This window comes from Prunus dulcis, chromosome 1 (assembly GCF_902201215.1).
Source record: "Prunus dulcis chromosome 1, ALMONDv2, whole genome shotgun sequence".
Lineage (NCBI taxonomy): Eukaryota > Viridiplantae > Streptophyta > Magnoliopsida > Rosales > Rosaceae > Prunus > Prunus dulcis.
Window position 1 is genome coordinate 27,988,513 of NC_047650.1, and position 18,318 is coordinate 28,006,830.

The window sequence follows — 18,318 nt, forward strand, 5'->3', positions numbered from 1 at the left end:
ATATAAGCGCAAACTGCAAGTATGGAATTACGTTATTTTGGATTTTATTTGATACTCTTCTGCTGTAAGACAAGTTTCAGAAAAATATTTTGCAGGCTCACCTCACCTCAGCTTGCCCTTTGAAAAATATTCCATTCAAATTTGGTCTGATTTAAATCCATTTGTGGGAGGACCACAAATATCGTATGTAAATAATCTACGAACGTACGGTGGAACCCATTGGAAAATTTTCATCCGAAGTTTAAACACATTTTTTATGTCGAAAAGCAAATCACAAGAGAGATCATGCCTCAAAACACAGTCAACCTTATGATGTAATCTGACGCTTCAGAATCATTCCCTCCTTCTGCCACTCCCACTCAAATCCACTCAAATCCACAATCCTCCTTCATCACTTTCTTTCTTCTATACTTCTGCTTCCTATCTATCTATCTCTCCATTGGAAATTGGAATGTAAAATGCCCAAAATCACTGTGGGCCCAACACCCCTCACTCCTTCCACGTGTGACCCATCCATCGCACCCTAGACCATACGCAACTCCATCATAATTAATTTCCCAACTTCATCACCGTCGATTCTTTCTCTTTTAAGAAGGTTTACTATGTCAGTTTCTATTACTAAATTAACTATGAAATTATTTACAACACCGCTTCGGTCCAAGCCGGGTCCAATAAGTCAAAGAACCCGAAGTGACCCAGTCCTGCATTGGTATCCGAGCACCTCCCAGTAATATCCATCCACGTGTTCCTATCCCATTCGCCCATGCTCTGGAATCCAATGACGTCTTTTCGTTATAAAGAACCCACGACGGTTGCTCTAAATTGCTCCCACCACCAACAAAAATGGCGCCAAACGTCCTCTGCCTTCCGGGAAATGTTTCCGCATTTCGCGTGACTCTCGCTTTCCTCCTCCTACTTTCCCTTCTTCTGCACCCAATCAGCGCCGGCCACGACTACCATGACGCCCTCCGCAAGAGCATCCTATTCTTCGAAGGCCAACGCTCCGGAAAGCTCCCCCCAGATCAACGATTGAAATGGCGCCGCGACTCCGCATTGCACGACGGATCCACCGCCGGAGTAATTCCCACTCCATACACTCTTCCCCTCCCTAACACTCCTCCCACTTTTCACAACGCCGCGTTTAAATTTGCTTATTTTTTCTTTTGTGACGTTCCGTTTGCTGACTTCAGGTGGACTTAACGGGCGGGTACTACGACGCCGGCGACAACATTAAGTTCGGGTTCCCGATGGCCTTCACGACGACGTTGCTTGCTTGGAGCGTCATAGACTTCGGTCGAACCATGGGCCCGGAGCTGAAGAACACGGTTGGGGCCGTGAAGTGGGGCACCGACTATCTCCTCAAGGCGACGGCGGTGCCCGACGTCGTTTTCGTCCAGGTCGGGGATCCGTACTCTGACCACAACTGCTGGGAGAGGCCCGAGGACATGGACACGTCTCGCGCGGTGTACAAGATCGATAAGAACCATCCGGGATCTGACGTGGCAGGTGAAACGGCCGCAGCACTTGCCGCGGCGTCCATTGTGTTCAGGTCACGTGACCCCGCCTACTCTAGATTGCTCCTCAATCGAGCCGTTAGGGTACGTCGCTGTCACTCACTCTCTGTTTATTCACTAACCTTAGGTAAAAGTAAAACCGTGAAAGTAAATGGACGATATCTGTTTGTAGGTGTTCGAGTTTGCTGACAGGCACCGGGGTGCGTACAGCGCCAGCCTGCGCTCTGCCGTGTGCCCTTTTTACTGCGACGTGAACGGTTTCCAGGTCAGCAACTTTTTTAAAAAATATTTTTTCTATTTCTCCATTTCGGAGTTACTGAAACTGATTTTCAGCCGTTAGATTTGGTTATAGGCCGAAAATCTTGGCCCCTCAGCTAGCAAGCTACGTTAATATAATGATTTAATATTGCAGGACGAGTTGCTTTGGGGAGCGGCGTGGTTGCACAAGGCATCGAGGAGGCGCGTTTACCGAGAATACATAGTGAAGAACGAGGTGGTGTTGAGGGCAGGGGATACTATTAACGAGTTTGGTTGGGATAACAAGCATGCTGGGATTAACATCCTCATTTCCAAGGTACTTATGTTAAGCAAAGCAAATCTTAACATAAATTTCTTAATTAACTTCTTCTTACTGCTTAATCATTATATTAATAACTTATTTAATAAGTATGTTTGTCTCTATCAGTGTTTTTATTCTTTTTGTCTTTATGCTCTTGTATGGAATGTAACAGCCATTTCTTTATTTATGGCCTTAATGCAAACATAGGTGTATGCTCTGCGAATCACGTGCTCTGGAACTATGTCTAAATGTAGAAGAACCCTATTAATAAAGAAAAATAAAAGTTCAGCTATCACATAGAATGAATTTCTGCAAATTATTATCCATTATCTAATATGGGGTATGTGCAACAACATGGTTTTGGTGGTGCAGTGGACCCCATGGCCATACGGTTTTCATCAACTTGAATAAGTTAAAGATGTGCGATCCGTACATCTTAGTTCGTGAAATAAATTAATAATACATGCTTAGGAATAGTTATGTAAAGGTAAAACTTAAAACATGTTTGATAAATATAAAAAACAGTGAAAGGAAAATTTATTGGAAAAGGTTCATGAATCAAGTGGATTATTGCACATGATCGCTGTTAGCTTACAATTAGGCTTTCCCTTCCTTCGGGGGTGGGGAACCAATTTTCTTCTTTTTCTTCATAGTCCAAAATGCCACTGCATTAGCAACGTTTAGATTTTAAACAAGGATGATCCAAAAGGGGCAGAAAGGACTTTAGAGTCAATGGATTTTTGGCATTGTGTTGTCCCTTCAATCAGGAAAAGAGCAGTGAGGAGCCAGGTGGCGTCCAGGTCTGCACCTCCATCTTTAGATCTTGGACACTCGTGGGTCCCTCAATCAGTGAGTCACTGCTGCATGCATGTGCTTAAAGGCTGAGAAGATGGTTCTTCCCATACTCCTTTGAGCCATTATTTCTCTACGAACAACTTTTCTTCAAACCCAGTCAGTCTCACATTTCAAAAAATGTGATCCTTTTCACATGTTTATCTTGTTAACCACTATGCATACCACCTTATGTTTTTCCAGTCTCTCAGTCTCTCAGAGAAGGAAATTAAAATCTACTTTTGGTTTGTGTAAAAATATGTGGCAGGAAGTGCTGATGGGAAAAGCAGATTATTTCCAATCTTTCAAGCAAAATGCAGATGAGTTTATATGTTCCATATTGCCCGGACTTTCTCATCCTCAAGTCCAATATTCTCCAGGTATTTTTCTTCATTAATAAAATCGAGATCACAAGCTTAAGTAATAATTGTTAGAAAAACCCAGCATCCGATTTACTTTACTTGCTAATCGAATTGATCTGGTTTTTGAAAGGTGGGTTGATCTTCAAACCTGGAGGCAGTAACATGCAGCATGTAACCTCACTTTCATTCCTACTTTTGGCTTATTCCAACTATCTAAGCCATGCCAATAAAGTCGTGCCCTGTGGCCAGACTTCAGCCTCCCCTGCTTTCCTCAAACAGTTGGCTAAACGTCAGGTAATTAATCAAAACCACACATATACATATCCATCAGGGACCATCTCTAGATCAGACAAGTTAACGGATAGATTTTGATCTTGTCCTGTCTGACTCTACCTTAACTTTCCGCCATATATTATAATCATGATATATACACCTACATATGTATTTGTACCTACAAGAATTCTATGAAATTGTCCACACATTGAATGACCCTTGATCCAGAGGGCACCCACGTGAACGAGGGTGCTTCTGCAATTATATTCAAGTTTGGGGACAGTATTGTAACTGAAGTTTTGGCTTTTCCTCAATGCAATTTTCAGGTGGACTACATACTTGGTGATAATCCATTGATGATGTCGTACATGGTTGGATACGGTGCACGCTACCCGCAGAGGATACACCACCGGGGCAGCTCACTGCCATCGGTTCACGTCCACCCGGCCCACATTGGTTGCAAAGCCGGCTCTCGATATTTCTTGAGTCCAAATCCGAACCCGAATTTGCTGGTGGGAGCGGTGGTGGGGGGTCCCAATAGCTCAGATGCGTTTCCAGACTCGAGGCCCTTCTTCCAAGAATCAGAGCCCACAACGTACATCAATGCGCCGTTGGTGGGCCTACTTGCATATTTTTCAGCCCACTATTGATTTGAGCAGCAAGCAAATGTAAATGAGAATGTTGTAGTGGTGCGCTAAGGTCACCCACCCCTATCTACCTACCCCATTTAGTCTGAAACATTCTAATTGTTCCCAAGAAATACCCAATCAATGAGGAAACAACAAAGTTGCATTTAAAGTTGTACCCAAGGGGAAAAAAAAAAAGCAGCTTTTTTGTCATGTTGCATTTCAGACTATAAGTTTGTCTAATGGCATGTTTATTAATTTCTAATTAAATTAGAAGTAATTAAATTAATGAAGAGTTAGATTGAGAATAATTAGACTTTGGATTTTTATTGAAGTTGTCAAATAAACAATATGGATTGAGGAGAGTTAGAATCCGAATTCCTATTGAAGATGTTTATTAAATTATATATTATTGGGGGTAGGAGTGGTACTAATTAGTTCTAATTATTAAGATGTCTTTATTGTTGAGTTAAAGTAGATGGCAAATTTGAAAATTTGAAAATTGTGTGAGAATATGAGTAATAAAGATGAATTTCTAATGGGTTAATTATCTAGGAATTAGAATACCACATTCCCATTTACTTTTTAATTCCTTAATATGAAGTAAACATATGAATCCTCTATAGGTGGAATTCAATTTTTGATGAGAATTCTAATTCCTAATTAGTAAACAAACCATAAATTTTGATCACTAAATAATGTGTAAGGTGATATTGTAATATTTTAGTGGTTGAAAGTAAATAAATTTATAATTAATTATACCAATCGGGAAATTGGTTATGATTGTGCAGCAACAACTCACAATTATAATTTTTTTTGATACAAGCGATATTGAAAAAGAAGGATTCCAATACAGGATCTCAAGTAATTGTTCCCCACTCCTAACTTTGGGCTGGGAATGTATAGGCCCATTAGTTGCAAGACCATTGGATCAAACTCCTGAAGCTCAAAAGGCCTATGCAAATTGGATTTATAAATGCGCATAGAGCCTTGAGTGGGCTCCTCATGGGCAGTGGAAACAAATGTTTACATGGCGTATTGGGCCCGTTATGAATGCTTAATTTATTATACTAGACCAACGTTTTGGTACAAGAGCCGAGTTGAGGTGTGTGGTAAACCACCCAATTGTTTTCAACCCCCTCCTCCTTGCTCCTTGCTCCTTGATGATTGGGGTGTACAAGAGATCTGGCATTTTTGGGTCAATCTTACGAGTATTCAGTATCGTTAATAGATTCGAATATTGCATGTCCTTTCGCATCCTCTTATATTGATGTCGTTAATAGTTATATTGCATGTCATGAATGATCATATAAAATACAGAAATAAACTTCTCAGAAAATACGCAAGTATTAATGGTGAAAATACATGAACAGAAGAGAAGTAGATAAGATTTGTGAGGGGATGATTGTGTAGGAAGCACACGCGAAGGCAGGCAGAGGGGAGACTTAGTCCACTGAGTCAAAGTCAAGGTGGCGTATGAGTGAGAGCAAGGGCCCAACGTGAACCAATACCGTTCAACGTTTAACATTTGTCAACAATTAATTGCTGGCTTTTTCAAAGTCTGGCCGGCCTTCATATCTATTTCTCAATTAGGACAACATTATTGTAGGAAGGTAGCTAGAAAAACCACTCTCTTCTCCCAAATACCTTAAGGCATTCTCAATCTCTTGTTCAATATCTGCAGATCATCCTCCTCATCATCATCATCATGTACTCATCATCAAACCCAAATGGTTACAACAAGTACGCATCAGAGCAGCTGCATCATCAGGGTGGGCCGCCCACGGGGATCCCAGTGAGCTCGAGCACAGAGCCCTATTTTAGCACCAGTCATGATCAAGACACCGACACTGACACCCACAGCCACCACCCTTACAGCCACGGCCAAGTCCCTCCTCATCTCCGCCCTAGAGCTCCCGTGCCTTGGTCCTCTGGCCTCTGTGACTGCTTCTCCGATCCCAAAAACTGTAAGCTTAGGCTTAGCAAAGCATCCTTTTTATCTATTTATATGATGAGATGTCTTAGGGGTAATTTACTTTGCTTGATTGTATTGATAATAATAATAATAACTGCAGGTTGCATAACATGTTGGTGTCCATGCATCACTTTTGGCCAAATTGCAGAGATTGTGGACAAGGGTTCTACGTGTAAGTAGATTAATTACCCTTTTAGCTTGTGTTTGTTGATTTGTTTGATTGTTTAATGAATTAATTAATATAATTGTTGGTGTTATGATGAAATGCAATGGCATGGCAGCATGTGGTGCAAGTGGAGCGCTGTACACGCTGATAACGTGCGTGACAGGTTGCCCTTGCTTCTACTCATGCTTCTATCGATCCAAAATGAGACAGCAATACGCCTTGGAGGAGAGCCCTTGTAACGACTGCTTGCTTCACTGCTTCTGCGAGTGCTGCGCCCTCTGCCAAGAGTATCGCCACCTCCAATCCCGCGGTTTCGACATGGCCATCGGTACATACTACTATACTCAATTCTTCTTCTTCTTCTAATCTAATCTATTCAATCCCACAATTAATTATGGTTAAACTCTATATTTAATACTAATCTGATAACTTGAATACGAATCTGAGGGAGGGAACATCACACCAAACAACATGGACAATCATGTGCTTAATTACTAGACTATTAGTCATCTATCTGTTTCATGTTTGCATAAACTTTGTTTTTTTTCTCTTTCTATTCTAATATATATTTTAAAAGGAAAGAAGTAAAAAAGAAGAAAGTTTTTTTCGAAGCAAGTATCCTTTTAAAACCTCTTGAAGCAAATTTCCTCCTCCTTTTTTTCCAATTTTTTTCCTGGTACAAGTATAAATCCTCCCCCAACTCTGCACCCTCGCGCAACCCCGAAGATGGTGTACACCAGAGCGGGAGAAGGCAAACCTTGGGCAAATTTCCTTTTTGTTTTAGCCAGAAGTTCAAATGACCTTTTTCCAATTGAATATATATATATATATATATATATATATATATATATGTGTGTGTGTGTGTGTGGCTTTGTTTTGGTCTTTAAAATGCATTGACTCAATGTTGACGATGTGTGTCATTAATTAATTGAATAGGGTGGCATGGAAATATCGAGGAAAGGAACCGGGAAGTGGCAATGACCCCTGTGCCTCCGGTGGTGGAGCAAGGCATGAGTCGCGATAAATGAAACTTCCTAGAGCATGATTTAAGGAAGAAAAGAAGAAAAAAACGCGAGCCTTTTTTTTTTTTTTTTTTCCATATATATATATTCAGTGGATTAATGTTTATTCGGAGTTAAATGTCATGATTTTATATATAATAAAAGATGCATGAAATGTTGAATGTTTGATGTAATGAATTAGTTTTATTGGTTGAATTTTCTGTCGTGTAAATAAACATAAATAAATAGATTTGGAGTTCAATGTCATGAATTAGTATTCTCAGCAATTACTCCAAATCACTACACTAGTGAGTCATTCGTCGATTTTATGAAATTTTAGTATAAAGTATGCATAGACTTATTGAGGTATCAATATTGGTATAAACTATATATTCTACTAAAATTGGATTTTCATATTTTGATTGGTTGGGAGTTTGATTTTATAGTATTTTTTTTAATTGAATCTAAATGGGGTGTACTTCCTTATTTACATTGTAAACTTAAATAAATGGAAATAAGGCAAGGCAATATAAGCCCAAAAAAAAAAAAAAAAAGAAGAAGAAGAAGAAGAAGCAATGGGCAGTAGGGGTGGGCATCGAAACCGAAGTACCGATCAACTGAACCAAACCGTGTTGACCAAAAGTCAAACCCAATTCAAAAAATCAAATCGAACCGGTTCTAACCGGTTCCCGTTCCCGTTCCAATTCAAAAAATAAAATTTTAGTTAAAATTTGTATAAAAAATAATTTGAAATAATAATAATACAGAATAATAATTCGGTTCAAAATCGAACCGGATCGAAACCAGATCGAAATCGATTTAACTCGAACCGGATGAATTTATTTATTTTCGATTAAAACTGGACCGAACCAAATCGGATAAATAGTACTGAATTCAATTTTAATTTGAGGCAAAAATTGGTCCAAATCAAACCGTATCACCTCCTAATGGGCGGCCCGTGAATGGCCTGGTTTGGACCGACCTGAAAAGTCCACTTAAGCCAGACTCTACAAACGAATTCGAACCGATCCCTTTCAAACCTCAGCTTGACCCAAAGAGAGAAAAAGCCCGACAAAATCTGATCCGAATCCAAAAATTTAGATCCGGCCCGACCGGATGACGAACCCTATGTACTATGTTATCCAGTGTTCCCATGTCTTTTTTATTTGTGTGGTTGGACAGTTAGTTTGTATATCTACGTGGAAAATTGGAAGCTTGGGTGGGATGAAATCCATAAAGTGGGATCCACGCATTCTGGACTTTAATCCAGTCAGTCAACATTGACAAAACTTTTCAAACATTATTTATTTCAGAGGGCCCCTATCGACCCTATCATCATTCTTATTTTTTTCCCTTTCTTTTCCCCGCAATTACCGTGTTTTTCCTGGAAAAGGTTCAATCCTATTCCAGATGACTGCCCAGTTACTTATTAATTTTGTACAACCAATTAAAGTTGTAATAGTAGAACAGAATTTACACGAATGATACATATAAACAAACATTATAGTTGGCAGATATTGAGTAGGCTAATTTCGCATTTTGCACTCGAGTTTAATCTCTCTTTCTGTATATTAGAGTAATTAAAATATCACTTTGTAAAAAACAAACATCACAATTATTTTAGATGCTTTGTTGCAACTTCCAACATTGAAAACGCCATTCACCCTTTCAGCTCAGCTTCAGCACAAATTATATTTTGGTATTATCTCTTACCCAATGTGCCAAAGAAAATGTTATTATTATTATTTTTATTTTTATTTTTATGGTGAAATGTTTTTTTCTTTTTCCTTCCGAGAAGAGAAAATTACAGCATGGTGATGAGAGTCATACAGAAATTCTCTCTAAACGACAGAAAACAAAAGAAATTCTTTGCGCCATTACGGCAAGGCCGTTTGTTTTGGTCTTTAGCTTTCAAGTAATCGAAGTATGGAAAAGTAGTCTCCTCTTCGCCTAGTCCAACGACCCCGTCCATACGCAACAAACAATGCATCAAAAGAAAACACAAACAAAATTAATATATCAAAATCTCCCCAAACCCAAAGAGAACATTGCAAATCGAGACCCCTCTGTCTGCTCCCTCTCTCTTCACTTTCTCTCTATTATATCCTTTTCTTTCTTCTCAGAAACCTTTTTCCAAACATATGGACTGCATAAGCAGTGCCATCCACTGACTCAAAGCAAGCAAGACAGAGGCTTTTTTGACTGATATGAGAGAGTGAATCATCGACACAGACAAATGGAGGGAGCAGAGTTGGAGCTAGAGAGGCGAAGCAAGTTCCTCAGCAGTTTAATACAGAAGAAGAAGTCTGTAGAGCAACAAGACCACCATGACCTCCTCAATGTCCGAGTTAGGGCCTCTGACATGCCCACCCCTTTGCAAAACCGCGCCTTTCGCTCTGCGAGGGACCACCTGGACTCCATGCCGGGGAAACTCGACAGCAAACGACTCGCTCTTGCCCTTAAGAAGGTCACATCTTTGCCTCGATCAGATTATACTTTGTCTTTGTCTTTCTGGGTTTTGATCTTTTTTGTTTGTAACTTTGTAGTGTGTGTGTCAGAGTTAAAAACTCGAACTTGGTCATGCTTACATTGTTAATTGAAGTATTTTGAGTAATGGGTATAGATCAAATGAGGTAAACTACAAATGGTCCAGTTTCGGTTTGATACATGCACGAACACAAGCACATAACCATAAATATATGTATATGGAGGATTTTCAATCTCAATGTTTGCAGCATAGGTTCTGATATATTTTTGGCTATGTTTTCTTTTATTAATCCATCTGGGTTTTTTAATGATAAAAAATCAAAGGGATTTATCTTTATTCAGGATTTTGAGTGTTTATAAGAAAAAGATAAAAAAAGAGAAATGAAAGGACTTGGTCCACAGCTTACTATGGGTTATCAAATAAGCAGGCATTTTCTGTCTCTGAGACTTGAATTGAGCTTTGTAAGTCTCAAGCAGATTAGGTTATGCCTGATTGACACTTCAGTTCTCATTCTCTGTTCTTCTACCAGAAAAATTTCTTGAATAAAATTGAATTCCTCTCTCTCAGACTCGCACAAACATCAGTTTATGACAAACTTCTTGATAAATTGTAGCTTCACATCGTTTTCTGGCTTTGAAATTGATAACTGAATATGCTCACGTTGTGCAAGCAAGCATTGCAGTGTAAATGCAATTTTTAGCTGCCTTGTTCGTCAAAGATATCAAATTCACAAAGACTAATGCTCTGACATATATTTACTACATTTCTCACGAGTAACTCTTCTTCTTTAACCGTGCTCTGACATATAGAGAGTTCACAATGTATCTTTATTACTTGACAGGAATTTGACTCGTCATATGGTCCAGCTTGGCACTGCATTGTGGGAACTAGCTTTGGTTCGTATGTCACACATTCCACTGGAGGGTTCTTGTATTTTTCGATCGACAAGGTTTACATTCTTCTTTTCAAAACAGCAGTTGAGCCTTTGGACCATTGAAAATTTCCACCCATTTTAGTTCTATGCTTGTCGGCGTGACGTTTTTATAATTGTGCACTGTCAGTTTATATGTAAAATTATGGACTTCAAAATAATTATGAACATCAGTGTACCCTCTTGTAGTTTTTCATGCTGCGCTCATGAGCTTTATATTCAAAGCAGAAATGAGTGATATTTTCTTCTAATGAGTTGCAAAGACTCGTTTTCCGTCAAGTTAAATATTTGTTGCAGCGAAACGTTTGTGAAGCCATGCCATGGTATCTGACGTATCCATATCTTAGAATGCTGTTAAAATTTTGATTAAATGTAACATAGCATTTGACAGTGCAGTGTTATTTGCGTGTAAAGAAAGAAAAGTTTGAGATATTTTCTTTCTACCGACTTACAACTTGCACAAACTCTTCTTTATCAGTCCCAATCACGAAACCAGAGTTTGTAATCTCCTTCTCTCTCTCAGCCCAGTACAAACTTTGAAATCTCCTTTCGATTCATTTCTCGAAGAAAAAAAAAAACTGCTGCGACAGCTGAAACCCGAAACCATGGAGATTTCACAGTTTATGGGGCAGCAAGAACATGAAGCTATTGGAAACTCCCAGGACAAAAAAGCAGGGCCACCACACATGGCTTTGTCCCTTATTTCAGCTTACCTTCCTCTGTTCGAGCTTCTTGCCATGAGCGGAGTTTGCACGTCACTGAGAGACGCAGTAAACAAGGATGTATTGTCATGGCTAGATATCGTGGTCAAATCGCCATTGAACTTGAGGCTGTCCGATGAGATTTTGATGAAAATCACATCCAAGGCGAATGGCAGGTTGACAACTTTGGCTCTAATGGATTGTGCGAAGATAACAGATGATGGGCTTCAAAGGGTTGTAGAGCGAAATCCTCTTATCAACAAGGTATGGATGTTGATTAATTATTTCTCATGTAATTAATTATTAGATGTGGATAAGATACGATTGTTAGGAATTACTTTATGATTTAAAAGAGAGAAAATTAAAAATTTATTTATTTATTTGTCCCCTATTTTGTGTTTGCTTTTGATTCAGCTCTACCTACCGGGATGCACTGGCTTAACACCTGAGGGAGTCATAGGAGCTGTGAAGACATTGTCTGAACATCATCACGGTTTAAAGAGCCTAATGATCAACGGCATCTACAACATAAACAAAGAACACCTCGAAACACTTCGGCCTTATCTTGAGAAGAACCTGTCACAGCAAGAGCAGTCAGGATCATGGCCTCTCCTATTCCACGAGCAAGGGGACGTGCCAACATTCAGACATGACAAAGGTTACGCTACAATCGATGTCGAAGTTTGCCCGAAATGCGACGAGGTTAGGATGGTTTTCGACTGTCCAAGAAGGACCTGCAAAAGAAAGATAGGAAGGTCAATGAGCGATTGCAGGGGATGCAACTTTTGCATTCCAAGGTGCCAAGAATGCGGTGGATGCGTGGACGACTCTGAAGAAGTAGAAGAGGCTGTGTGTGCAGATATCTTGTGTTCAGATTGCTGGCTTCAGCTCCCCAAATGTGACTTCTGCAACAAGCCATATTGTAAGCAACACGCCCACAACGGGTCCTGTCCTCCCGGTTCAACAGGTTTCGTCTGTGATGTTTGTTGGGCAAATTTTAATATTCAGAGGACGAGGTCTTGAGCTTGACTGATGATGAGGATCCAATTGTTTTATTTAGATACAAGTTGATAGTAGGACATCTTCACACGAGGAATGGTTTAAACGTGCAAAGCAAGCATGCTATGCGAAGTTCATTATGGATTTGCACTATATAACTGAATAATTTGATTGTGCACTGTTAATTGAACAATTGGATGATTTATTTTCCTCATTGAAGCTAAAACTCACAAAACCTGCGAAATAACAGCCAGGATAGAAAGATTAACAGGCAGATTTACATGAAGATACGGTTGACTTGTCCACAGGTATAATACATCTCTTCAATTCATCACCGACGAATTGAAGTCAAGCATAAAGAATTTTTACCTTTGATGGAAAATCACGCAAATGAGGTAGTTACAGAAAATAATCCTAAATGATCCCCTCTGATTTGTTTCTACAAATTCCAATGGACAACTCACTTTCAACCACTTTGCTGGCTATATATGTTCAATCAAGCTTGCCACCCCCTAATTCCTCTTGGGAGGGTACAAAATTGGGTACTGCTGCAAGTTTCCCAACAGGTGCCAAGCTGAATCTCTGAAAAATATTTCAGTTCTATCAAAAGAGTTGCAGAAAATACAAATTCATGTTGTTCTACAAGAAAACTGCACTCAAAACTAAGAGACCAATGATCACAGAGCTTGTGAAGGAACCGCCACTGTAGAAAAATAGTGAAAGGCCCCCAGAAGTTGTGGAATTTGAAGATGGAGCCAGTGATGTGCCATTGATGAAACTGCTGTTTCTTCCACCACTACATTCACAAAAAAGGAAAAAGGATGCAAAAGGTTGGTTAGATCATTTCTCGCAGTCCCATGAGTGTTAAATATGATCATAATAACATACGAAAGCTTTAACTTGTACCTTCCTGGAAATATACAAGTGCCATGACCTGCAAGATTTGGCAATGAAATATATCAGTAACAAAGCAAGAATTTCACCAACAAAAATGCAGAATATAACACGGGTGGTGCAAAAATTAATCATATGTGAAAGCCCATGCCATAAAATAGAAAATGATCACATGTGAACCCTACGATGTTCTTTTATATTATGTTTTTTATGTGGTTTGTCACTTTTCTACTTGATCTCTTCACTACCTAAGTTTTAGATGATCTATGCTCATAAACTGTTCTGCTTTATATGATATTATAATAGAAATAAACATGTCATGATGCCTTACTTGGGTCTGTGGTAGTAACCGTAGCCACCCCTTTGAAATCACAAGTCCCAGGAGACTTAGCCATCCGCTGAAAATAGGCATTGACAGCATATGTTGCGTGTGTAAGCACATTATCTGGCTCATAACATGGTTGCCCCTGCAGCAAAGGTGAGCAATCAACTTTCCCCGGTCCACAAGCCCAGTCCAAGGCTGCCTGTAGCATCTTTTGGTCAGCACCCTCCTTCGCAACACAAAAGGTTTGATTTGTCGTGTCATTTGCCAACACAGTTCCAGCACCTGTTAAGTGCAAGGTATAAACTGGCACTCCATTTGCATTAAAAAGTCCCCAATTCTTTTCAGAGACTGATCCAGGTCTCAAATCCTCATTGTAGAGTTCATAAATGTAAGTACTAACAGCAATCCCAGGATGCTTAGGAGTCCCTGTGTTGTTAAGCACATGCTTAATTAAGTTACTATTGTAAGTGTTGGCATTATCAAGTGTGGCATCTGGCTCTGATGAGTCACCCTTGGAGGGCCAACCTGACTCGGTCACTACAATGGGGAGTTTAGTGAAGTTTAGATAGGACATTGCAAAATACGCTGCATCAACAATTGCATCGAAGACATTAGTATAATGCAGTAGTGTATTAGCATCCACAGCTTCCTTGTTTGGAGGGAGAGGGCGGAAAAGTGCATAGTCCAAGGGGATTACACTGTTTGATTGCATGTAATCATAATACGGGTAGACATTGAGCATGAGATATGAATCTGTAGACTGCAAAAATTTGAGCAGGGGAACCATGACAGGGTCCCATGAGCGATTGAAGAAGGCTTGGGACGGTGGAAAGGAGTCAAGAATAATGGCTGAAGAGTGTGGAGTAGAGACTTTAATTTGGCGGTCAAGGTTAGACGCGACAAGTGCAGAGTGAATGAATTTTAGGGCAGAAACTAGGACTGGAGCAGCATTTGGGAGGGCACTTAGGACTTCAGATCCAACAGCTATAGAAGTGATGTTGGTGGCAGGGACATGGGCTATCACATTGCGGGCAATCCAGTTGGCAGCAGTGGCATTGGACTGACCAATCCCAAGGAGCTGATCATTGGGAACAGAAACAGTCACTTGGATGCCTGTGTTTGCAAGAGCGAGGAGCATGGCTCTGTCTGCATCATAGAGCCTGATATGTCGAATATTTTGAGCTTTAAGAAGTGCCACCACCTGAGTTGGGCTTGGCATGTCAGAGAGGTCTGTACCAAGGTTTACACCGATGAAGGCATCTGCAAAAGATTAACAAAGAGCGCAAGATTAGACAAGAAATGTGTCCCTGCAATCAGAATCTCTTCCATCTTCAAAGACACTTGATCATGCATATAGAATAGACAGTATAACTCATAAATCTGACATGTACAATAAATATGTTACGATTTTATGGATGCCCAGAATAACCATATTGACATTGTCAGTTTAATTGACTTTTAAGGAACAACTGTAATTAGTATGTACTACTTAGCTCATGATCATCATTAAGCAATCTGAGTCTGAGGAATTCAAGTTTGGAATCATCAAAATGCAGGAAGCAATCCTCTGATCTCCGGTCTAGGACAGATATTACCTCTCTTATCATTGGGTAAGTTCCACGGATTACAATATATAAGATATAGCAGTGGCACTAATTAGTTGAGTTAAAGTAGACAGCCTTTGATTATATCACAGAGAGCGCAAGGGGTATTATTTAAATTCAGACATAAATTTGTCATATTTTGCAGTGAGTCTGGCAGAGAACAATAATTCACATATCTTACTAGCTGGGCATCGATTCCACTATATTCTCTTTCTTAATAGACATGCATAATGAGACAATCAACCAGCTGTGATTAGTATTCAATACAAGTGGTAAGGGAGAAACAATAATTCATAGAAAACTGACAGTTTACCTCTCCCAGAATAGAAAGATTTATGTCAAAGTTTGGAGAAAATCTAGAATCGTAATGCCTATAAAGCACCTATGAACTTACATAACAAGTTGGATCTCTCCATCAATAAAAAGGTGACACCTCATTTCCACTAATGACAAGCTTCAAGGTCATTTTCCAGATTGTTGCTCTCTCTCTCTCTCTCTCTCTCTCTCTCTCTCTCTCTCTCTTTTGATTTTTTTAAGAGGGAGGGGAGGGGAGAGAAAGAGTCCTAAAATCTTATATCAACAACAGAATCACAGATAAAAATGAATAAACATTTGGAAAATTGAAACCATGCTAATTAATGGTACTGGCATCTGGTACATAAGGGAAACATCAGGCAATTACATAGATCAATGAACAGTGAAGGCCTTCAAATCAATATAATCTAGAAGTTTTTTCCCTTTTCTCTTCACGCTTAAAAAGATACATTTGAGAATGCTCTGCAGAAAAAGCTCCATAAACAGAACAGCTGAGAGAGGTGATGGGCTAATGCATAAAATATATTGGACCAACTATGGGGCATGTTATCTTCTTGACTAATATGACAACAATGCCCAATGAAATAGTAGAGTTCCAGAACCCAAGTGTTCATTTAACACTATCTTTTGGATTCTCCAATAAGGGTATTTTGGTCCCAAATTTTTTTGTACATTTATCTGCAAATGTAGTTCAGGTTTAAAGGACCGCCAAATGAGCTGGACCAGCTGGGACGCAATAGTTTTGATTGAAAAGCTGACGCCAGATCAGAAACTTTCAACAGGGGGAAGATTTCTCGCGGAGACTACCCCTGCTTTGGCCAGAGAAGGAAATTTAACCAATCAGCTAAATGCACTCTCTCTCTCTCTCACCCCCTTTTCCAAGTCCGCATTTTTCAGGAAGAACATGTCTTGGTGCAGCAATATTGAAATTTTAAAGACCAAATTAAAGGATTTGTTTGCTCAAAATCTGAAATACGATGAAACAGAGTAAATAACATAACTCCACCTGAACGACTACCAAAGTCAAACAGTGAAGACCACTCTAAACTATAGCCGTTTAATTTTTGTTCAAAGCTCAACCGCTGACCAAAACAGTGGCAAATAATGTTGTCTAAACTGAAAAGTAATGAAGGAGGGCATTAAACAGAGATTGAACCATCATTATGCGGACCTATTATATAAAAATCAGTCACAATAAACTCAACGACGCAGCAGATTTATAAGGGAAAAACTGCTTTTCAGTTTGAACAAACTTAAAAGAGACCCAGAAGAAAAGGCAAGCAAACCCGCATAGGAAACACATCAAGTTCAAGACACAAAAAGATGGAACTTGAAGAATAAAAGAAGGGTCTTTGGCACATAAACACAATGCGGGAATCCGAAGCGGGAAAAAGTAATCAGAAGGAGACCCATTAGATTATAATCATAACTAACCATTAGACTATAATCATAACTAACTATTAGATTATTGAGAAAATGAAGCTTAAAGTTGCTCAAAACAAACAAGGCATAAAAAGAAAAACACATAAAAGCATACCATGGACAGCAAGTGAAGCTCACCTTCATCAGCGGAAACTGCTGAGACGGCCAAAAGGAAAAACAGTAGCAGAGCAGCCATAGATTCCTTCCTCACAGCCAACACTCTGCCTTCTTCCAAAGCCATAGAAACGAAGAAACCCACAAGAGCAATCTCAAAAGAAAACCCTTAAAGAAAGACTAAACAAAACCCAACGAAACGAAAAGGGCAAGAATAAAAGGAAACAAGTAGGGAGGGAGAATAGAGAGAAAAAGGGAAAAGGGAGCTCCTTTTGAGGTTTGTGGAAGAGTGTAGTGTGAACTGGTGAGACAAAGGAGAGAGAGAGGGTTAAGTTTGTAAATAAAGAGGTGGGTTTATGGAGCAGAAGCAGATGATCACAGAGTGTGTCAGAGATCGGACGGCTAAGATTTACATGCAGTTGCATAGTAACTAGTAAGCAGTACCACAGATCAGATCAATGGGTTGGGCCTCTTATCGGAGGGCTTACGTTTGGCCTCACTTCACAATCCACGAGGGACACCACTTATATTGACGTGGCTTGGCAGCTGGATTCAACGGTCATATTCTGGACAAGGTGCAGTTCTTTTATTTTTATATTTGTCTTTGTGTATATATATATAGCTTCTATTGAGGGGTTCTTCAAATAAGTTTATTTGAGAGACACCTCTTGTAGGCCTCACTCCAGATTGTATTTCATTAATTCAAACCTTCTATTTTGTAGATACTCATTCAAAGATCATCTCTACAAAAAATCACTTGAATCCGATATCATTTGACCACTCAATTAAGTTATTGAAATTTTATCATTTTCTTGAAGCATCGTGTTCATTGATTTTGTAAGACACAATTGAATGTAGAAACAGTTTTCGATTTGTCTAATTTTTTGTAAGGATGATCTATGAATGAAGACTTAAAAAATAGATAGTTTGGATCATTGGGAAAAAAATTATAGGATACCCTAAAAAACGTCCCTCAAATAAAATTATTTTAAAAATCCTCAATAGAAGAGGACTATATATATATATTCAAAAAATGGGTAGGCCCACGAGGCACGATGGACATTTGATTGTCACTCTTTTACTATAGCAAGAGGTTTTCGTTTCACTAAAAGTTACTCTATTCTTTTAAAAATTTATCTAATTTTATTAACAAAAAATCAACCAAATTTGTTTTATAATCATGTTATTAATGAATGTAATAATCAATTATTTTTCGAA

General features: G+C 39.2%; 5 protein-coding genes across 7 annotated transcripts; 4 read left to right on the top strand and 1 right to left on the bottom strand.

Annotated features, from left to right (window-relative positions):
• The first annotated feature begins 816 nt into the window (after positions 1 to 816).
• Positions 817 to 4,378, top strand: LOC117638476 (endoglucanase 8). Its single transcript, XM_034373600.1, has 7 exons — positions 817 to 1,077; positions 1,191 to 1,598; positions 1,687 to 1,779; positions 1,927 to 2,088; positions 3,173 to 3,284; positions 3,397 to 3,560; positions 3,866 to 4,378. Exons 1-7 carry the CDS (start codon positions 844 to 846, stop codon positions 4,187 to 4,189), a joined length of 1,497 nt encoding a protein of 498 aa, XP_034229491.1. The 5' UTR covers positions 817 to 843; the 3' UTR covers positions 4,190 to 4,378.
• A 1,333-nt stretch (positions 4,379 to 5,711) lies between these two features.
• LOC117614033 (protein PLANT CADMIUM RESISTANCE 2-like) lies at positions 5,712 to 7,357 on the top strand. Its single transcript, XM_034342706.1, has 4 exons — positions 5,712 to 6,132; positions 6,241 to 6,312; positions 6,422 to 6,634; positions 7,243 to 7,357. Exons 1-4 carry the CDS (start codon positions 5,874 to 5,876, stop codon positions 7,332 to 7,334), a joined length of 636 nt encoding a protein of 211 aa, XP_034198597.1. The 5' UTR covers positions 5,712 to 5,873; the 3' UTR covers positions 7,335 to 7,357.
• A 1,803-nt stretch (positions 7,358 to 9,160) lies between these two features.
• Positions 9,161 to 11,011, top strand: LOC117622448 (dynein light chain 1, cytoplasmic). The gene is made up of 2 exons (XM_034353117.1): positions 9,161 to 9,774; positions 10,637 to 11,011. The coding sequence occupies exons 1-2, from the start codon at positions 9,544 to 9,546 to the stop codon at positions 10,790 to 10,792; spliced, it is 387 nt and encodes a 128-aa protein (XP_034209008.1). The 5' UTR covers positions 9,161 to 9,543; the 3' UTR covers positions 10,793 to 11,011.
• LOC117622437 (F-box protein SKIP28) lies at positions 10,977 to 12,619 on the top strand. Its single transcript, XM_034353108.1, has 2 exons — positions 10,977 to 11,691; positions 11,842 to 12,619. Exons 1-2 carry the CDS (start codon positions 11,332 to 11,334, stop codon positions 12,448 to 12,450), a joined length of 969 nt encoding a protein of 322 aa, XP_034208999.1. The 5' UTR covers positions 10,977 to 11,331; the 3' UTR covers positions 12,451 to 12,619.
• A 162-nt stretch (positions 12,620 to 12,781) lies between these two features.
• LOC117622416 (glucan endo-1,3-beta-glucosidase 3) lies at positions 12,782 to 17,399 on the bottom strand. 3 transcript variants are annotated; one of them, XM_034353081.1, is made up of 4 exons: positions 17,125 to 17,399; positions 13,652 to 14,905; positions 13,333 to 13,360; positions 12,782 to 13,222 (listed from the first exon to the last, which is right to left on the bottom strand). In XM_034353081.1, the coding sequence occupies exons 1-4, from the start codon at positions 17,225 to 17,227 to the stop codon at positions 13,066 to 13,068; spliced, it is 1,542 nt and encodes a 513-aa protein (XP_034208972.1). In that variant the 5' UTR covers positions 17,228 to 17,399; the 3' UTR covers positions 12,782 to 13,065. The 3 variants fall into 3 exon arrangements, with proteins under 3 accessions (XP_034208972.1, XP_034208989.1, XP_034208981.1); XM_034353098.1 differs by having other exon boundaries at positions 17,102 to 17,181; XM_034353090.1 differs by lacking the exon at positions 17,125 to 17,399 and adding an exon at positions 15,644 to 15,676.
• Positions 17,400 to 18,318: the final 919 nt, after the last annotated feature.

Excerpts from the sequence above, each read along its gene's own strand:
- LOC117638476 (XM_034373600.1), top strand. The coding sequence starts at position 844 with ATGGCGCCAAACGTCCTCTGCCTTCCGGGAAATGTTTCCGCATTTCGC. Across the intron at positions 1,780-1,926 it reads GCGACGTGAACGGTTTCCAG|GACGAGTTGCTTTGGGGAGC; the intron begins GTCAGCAACTTT and ends TTAATATTGCAG. Across the intron at positions 3,285-3,396 it reads TCAAGTCCAATATTCTCCAG|GTGGGTTGATCTTCAAACCT; the intron begins GTATTTTTCTTC and ends GGTTTTTGAAAG.
- LOC117614033 (XM_034342706.1), top strand. The coding sequence starts at position 5,874 with ATGTACTCATCATCAAACCCAAATGGTTACAACAAGTACGCATCAGAG. Across the intron at positions 6,133-6,240 it reads CTTCTCCGATCCCAAAAACT|GTTGCATAACATGTTGGTGT; the intron begins GTAAGCTTAGGC and ends TAATAACTGCAG. Across the intron at positions 6,635-7,242 it reads CGGTTTCGACATGGCCATCG|GGTGGCATGGAAATATCGAG; the intron begins GTACATACTACT and ends TTAATTGAATAG.
- LOC117622448 (XM_034353117.1), top strand. The coding sequence starts at position 9,544 with ATGGAGGGAGCAGAGTTGGAGCTAGAGAGGCGAAGCAAGTTCCTCAGC. Across the intron at positions 9,775-10,636 it reads TCGCTCTTGCCCTTAAGAAG|GAATTTGACTCGTCATATGG; the intron begins GTCACATCTTTG and ends ATTACTTGACAG.
- LOC117622437 (XM_034353108.1), top strand. The coding sequence starts at position 11,332 with ATGGAGATTTCACAGTTTATGGGGCAGCAAGAACATGAAGCTATTGGA. Across the intron at positions 11,692-11,841 it reads GAAATCCTCTTATCAACAAG|CTCTACCTACCGGGATGCAC; the intron begins GTATGGATGTTG and ends CTTTTGATTCAG.
- LOC117622416 (XM_034353081.1), bottom strand. The coding sequence starts at position 17,227 with ATGGCTTTGGAAGAAGGCAGAGTGTTGGCTGTGAGGAAGGAATCTATG. Across the intron at positions 14,906-17,124 it reads AGCAGTTTCCGCTGATGAAG|ATGCCTTCATCGGTGTAAAC; the intron begins GTGAGCTTCACT and ends AATCTTTTGCAG. Across the intron at positions 13,361-13,651 it reads GGTTACTACCACAGACCCAA|GTCATGGCACTTGTATATTT; the intron begins GTAAGGCATCAT and ends CAAATCTTGCAG.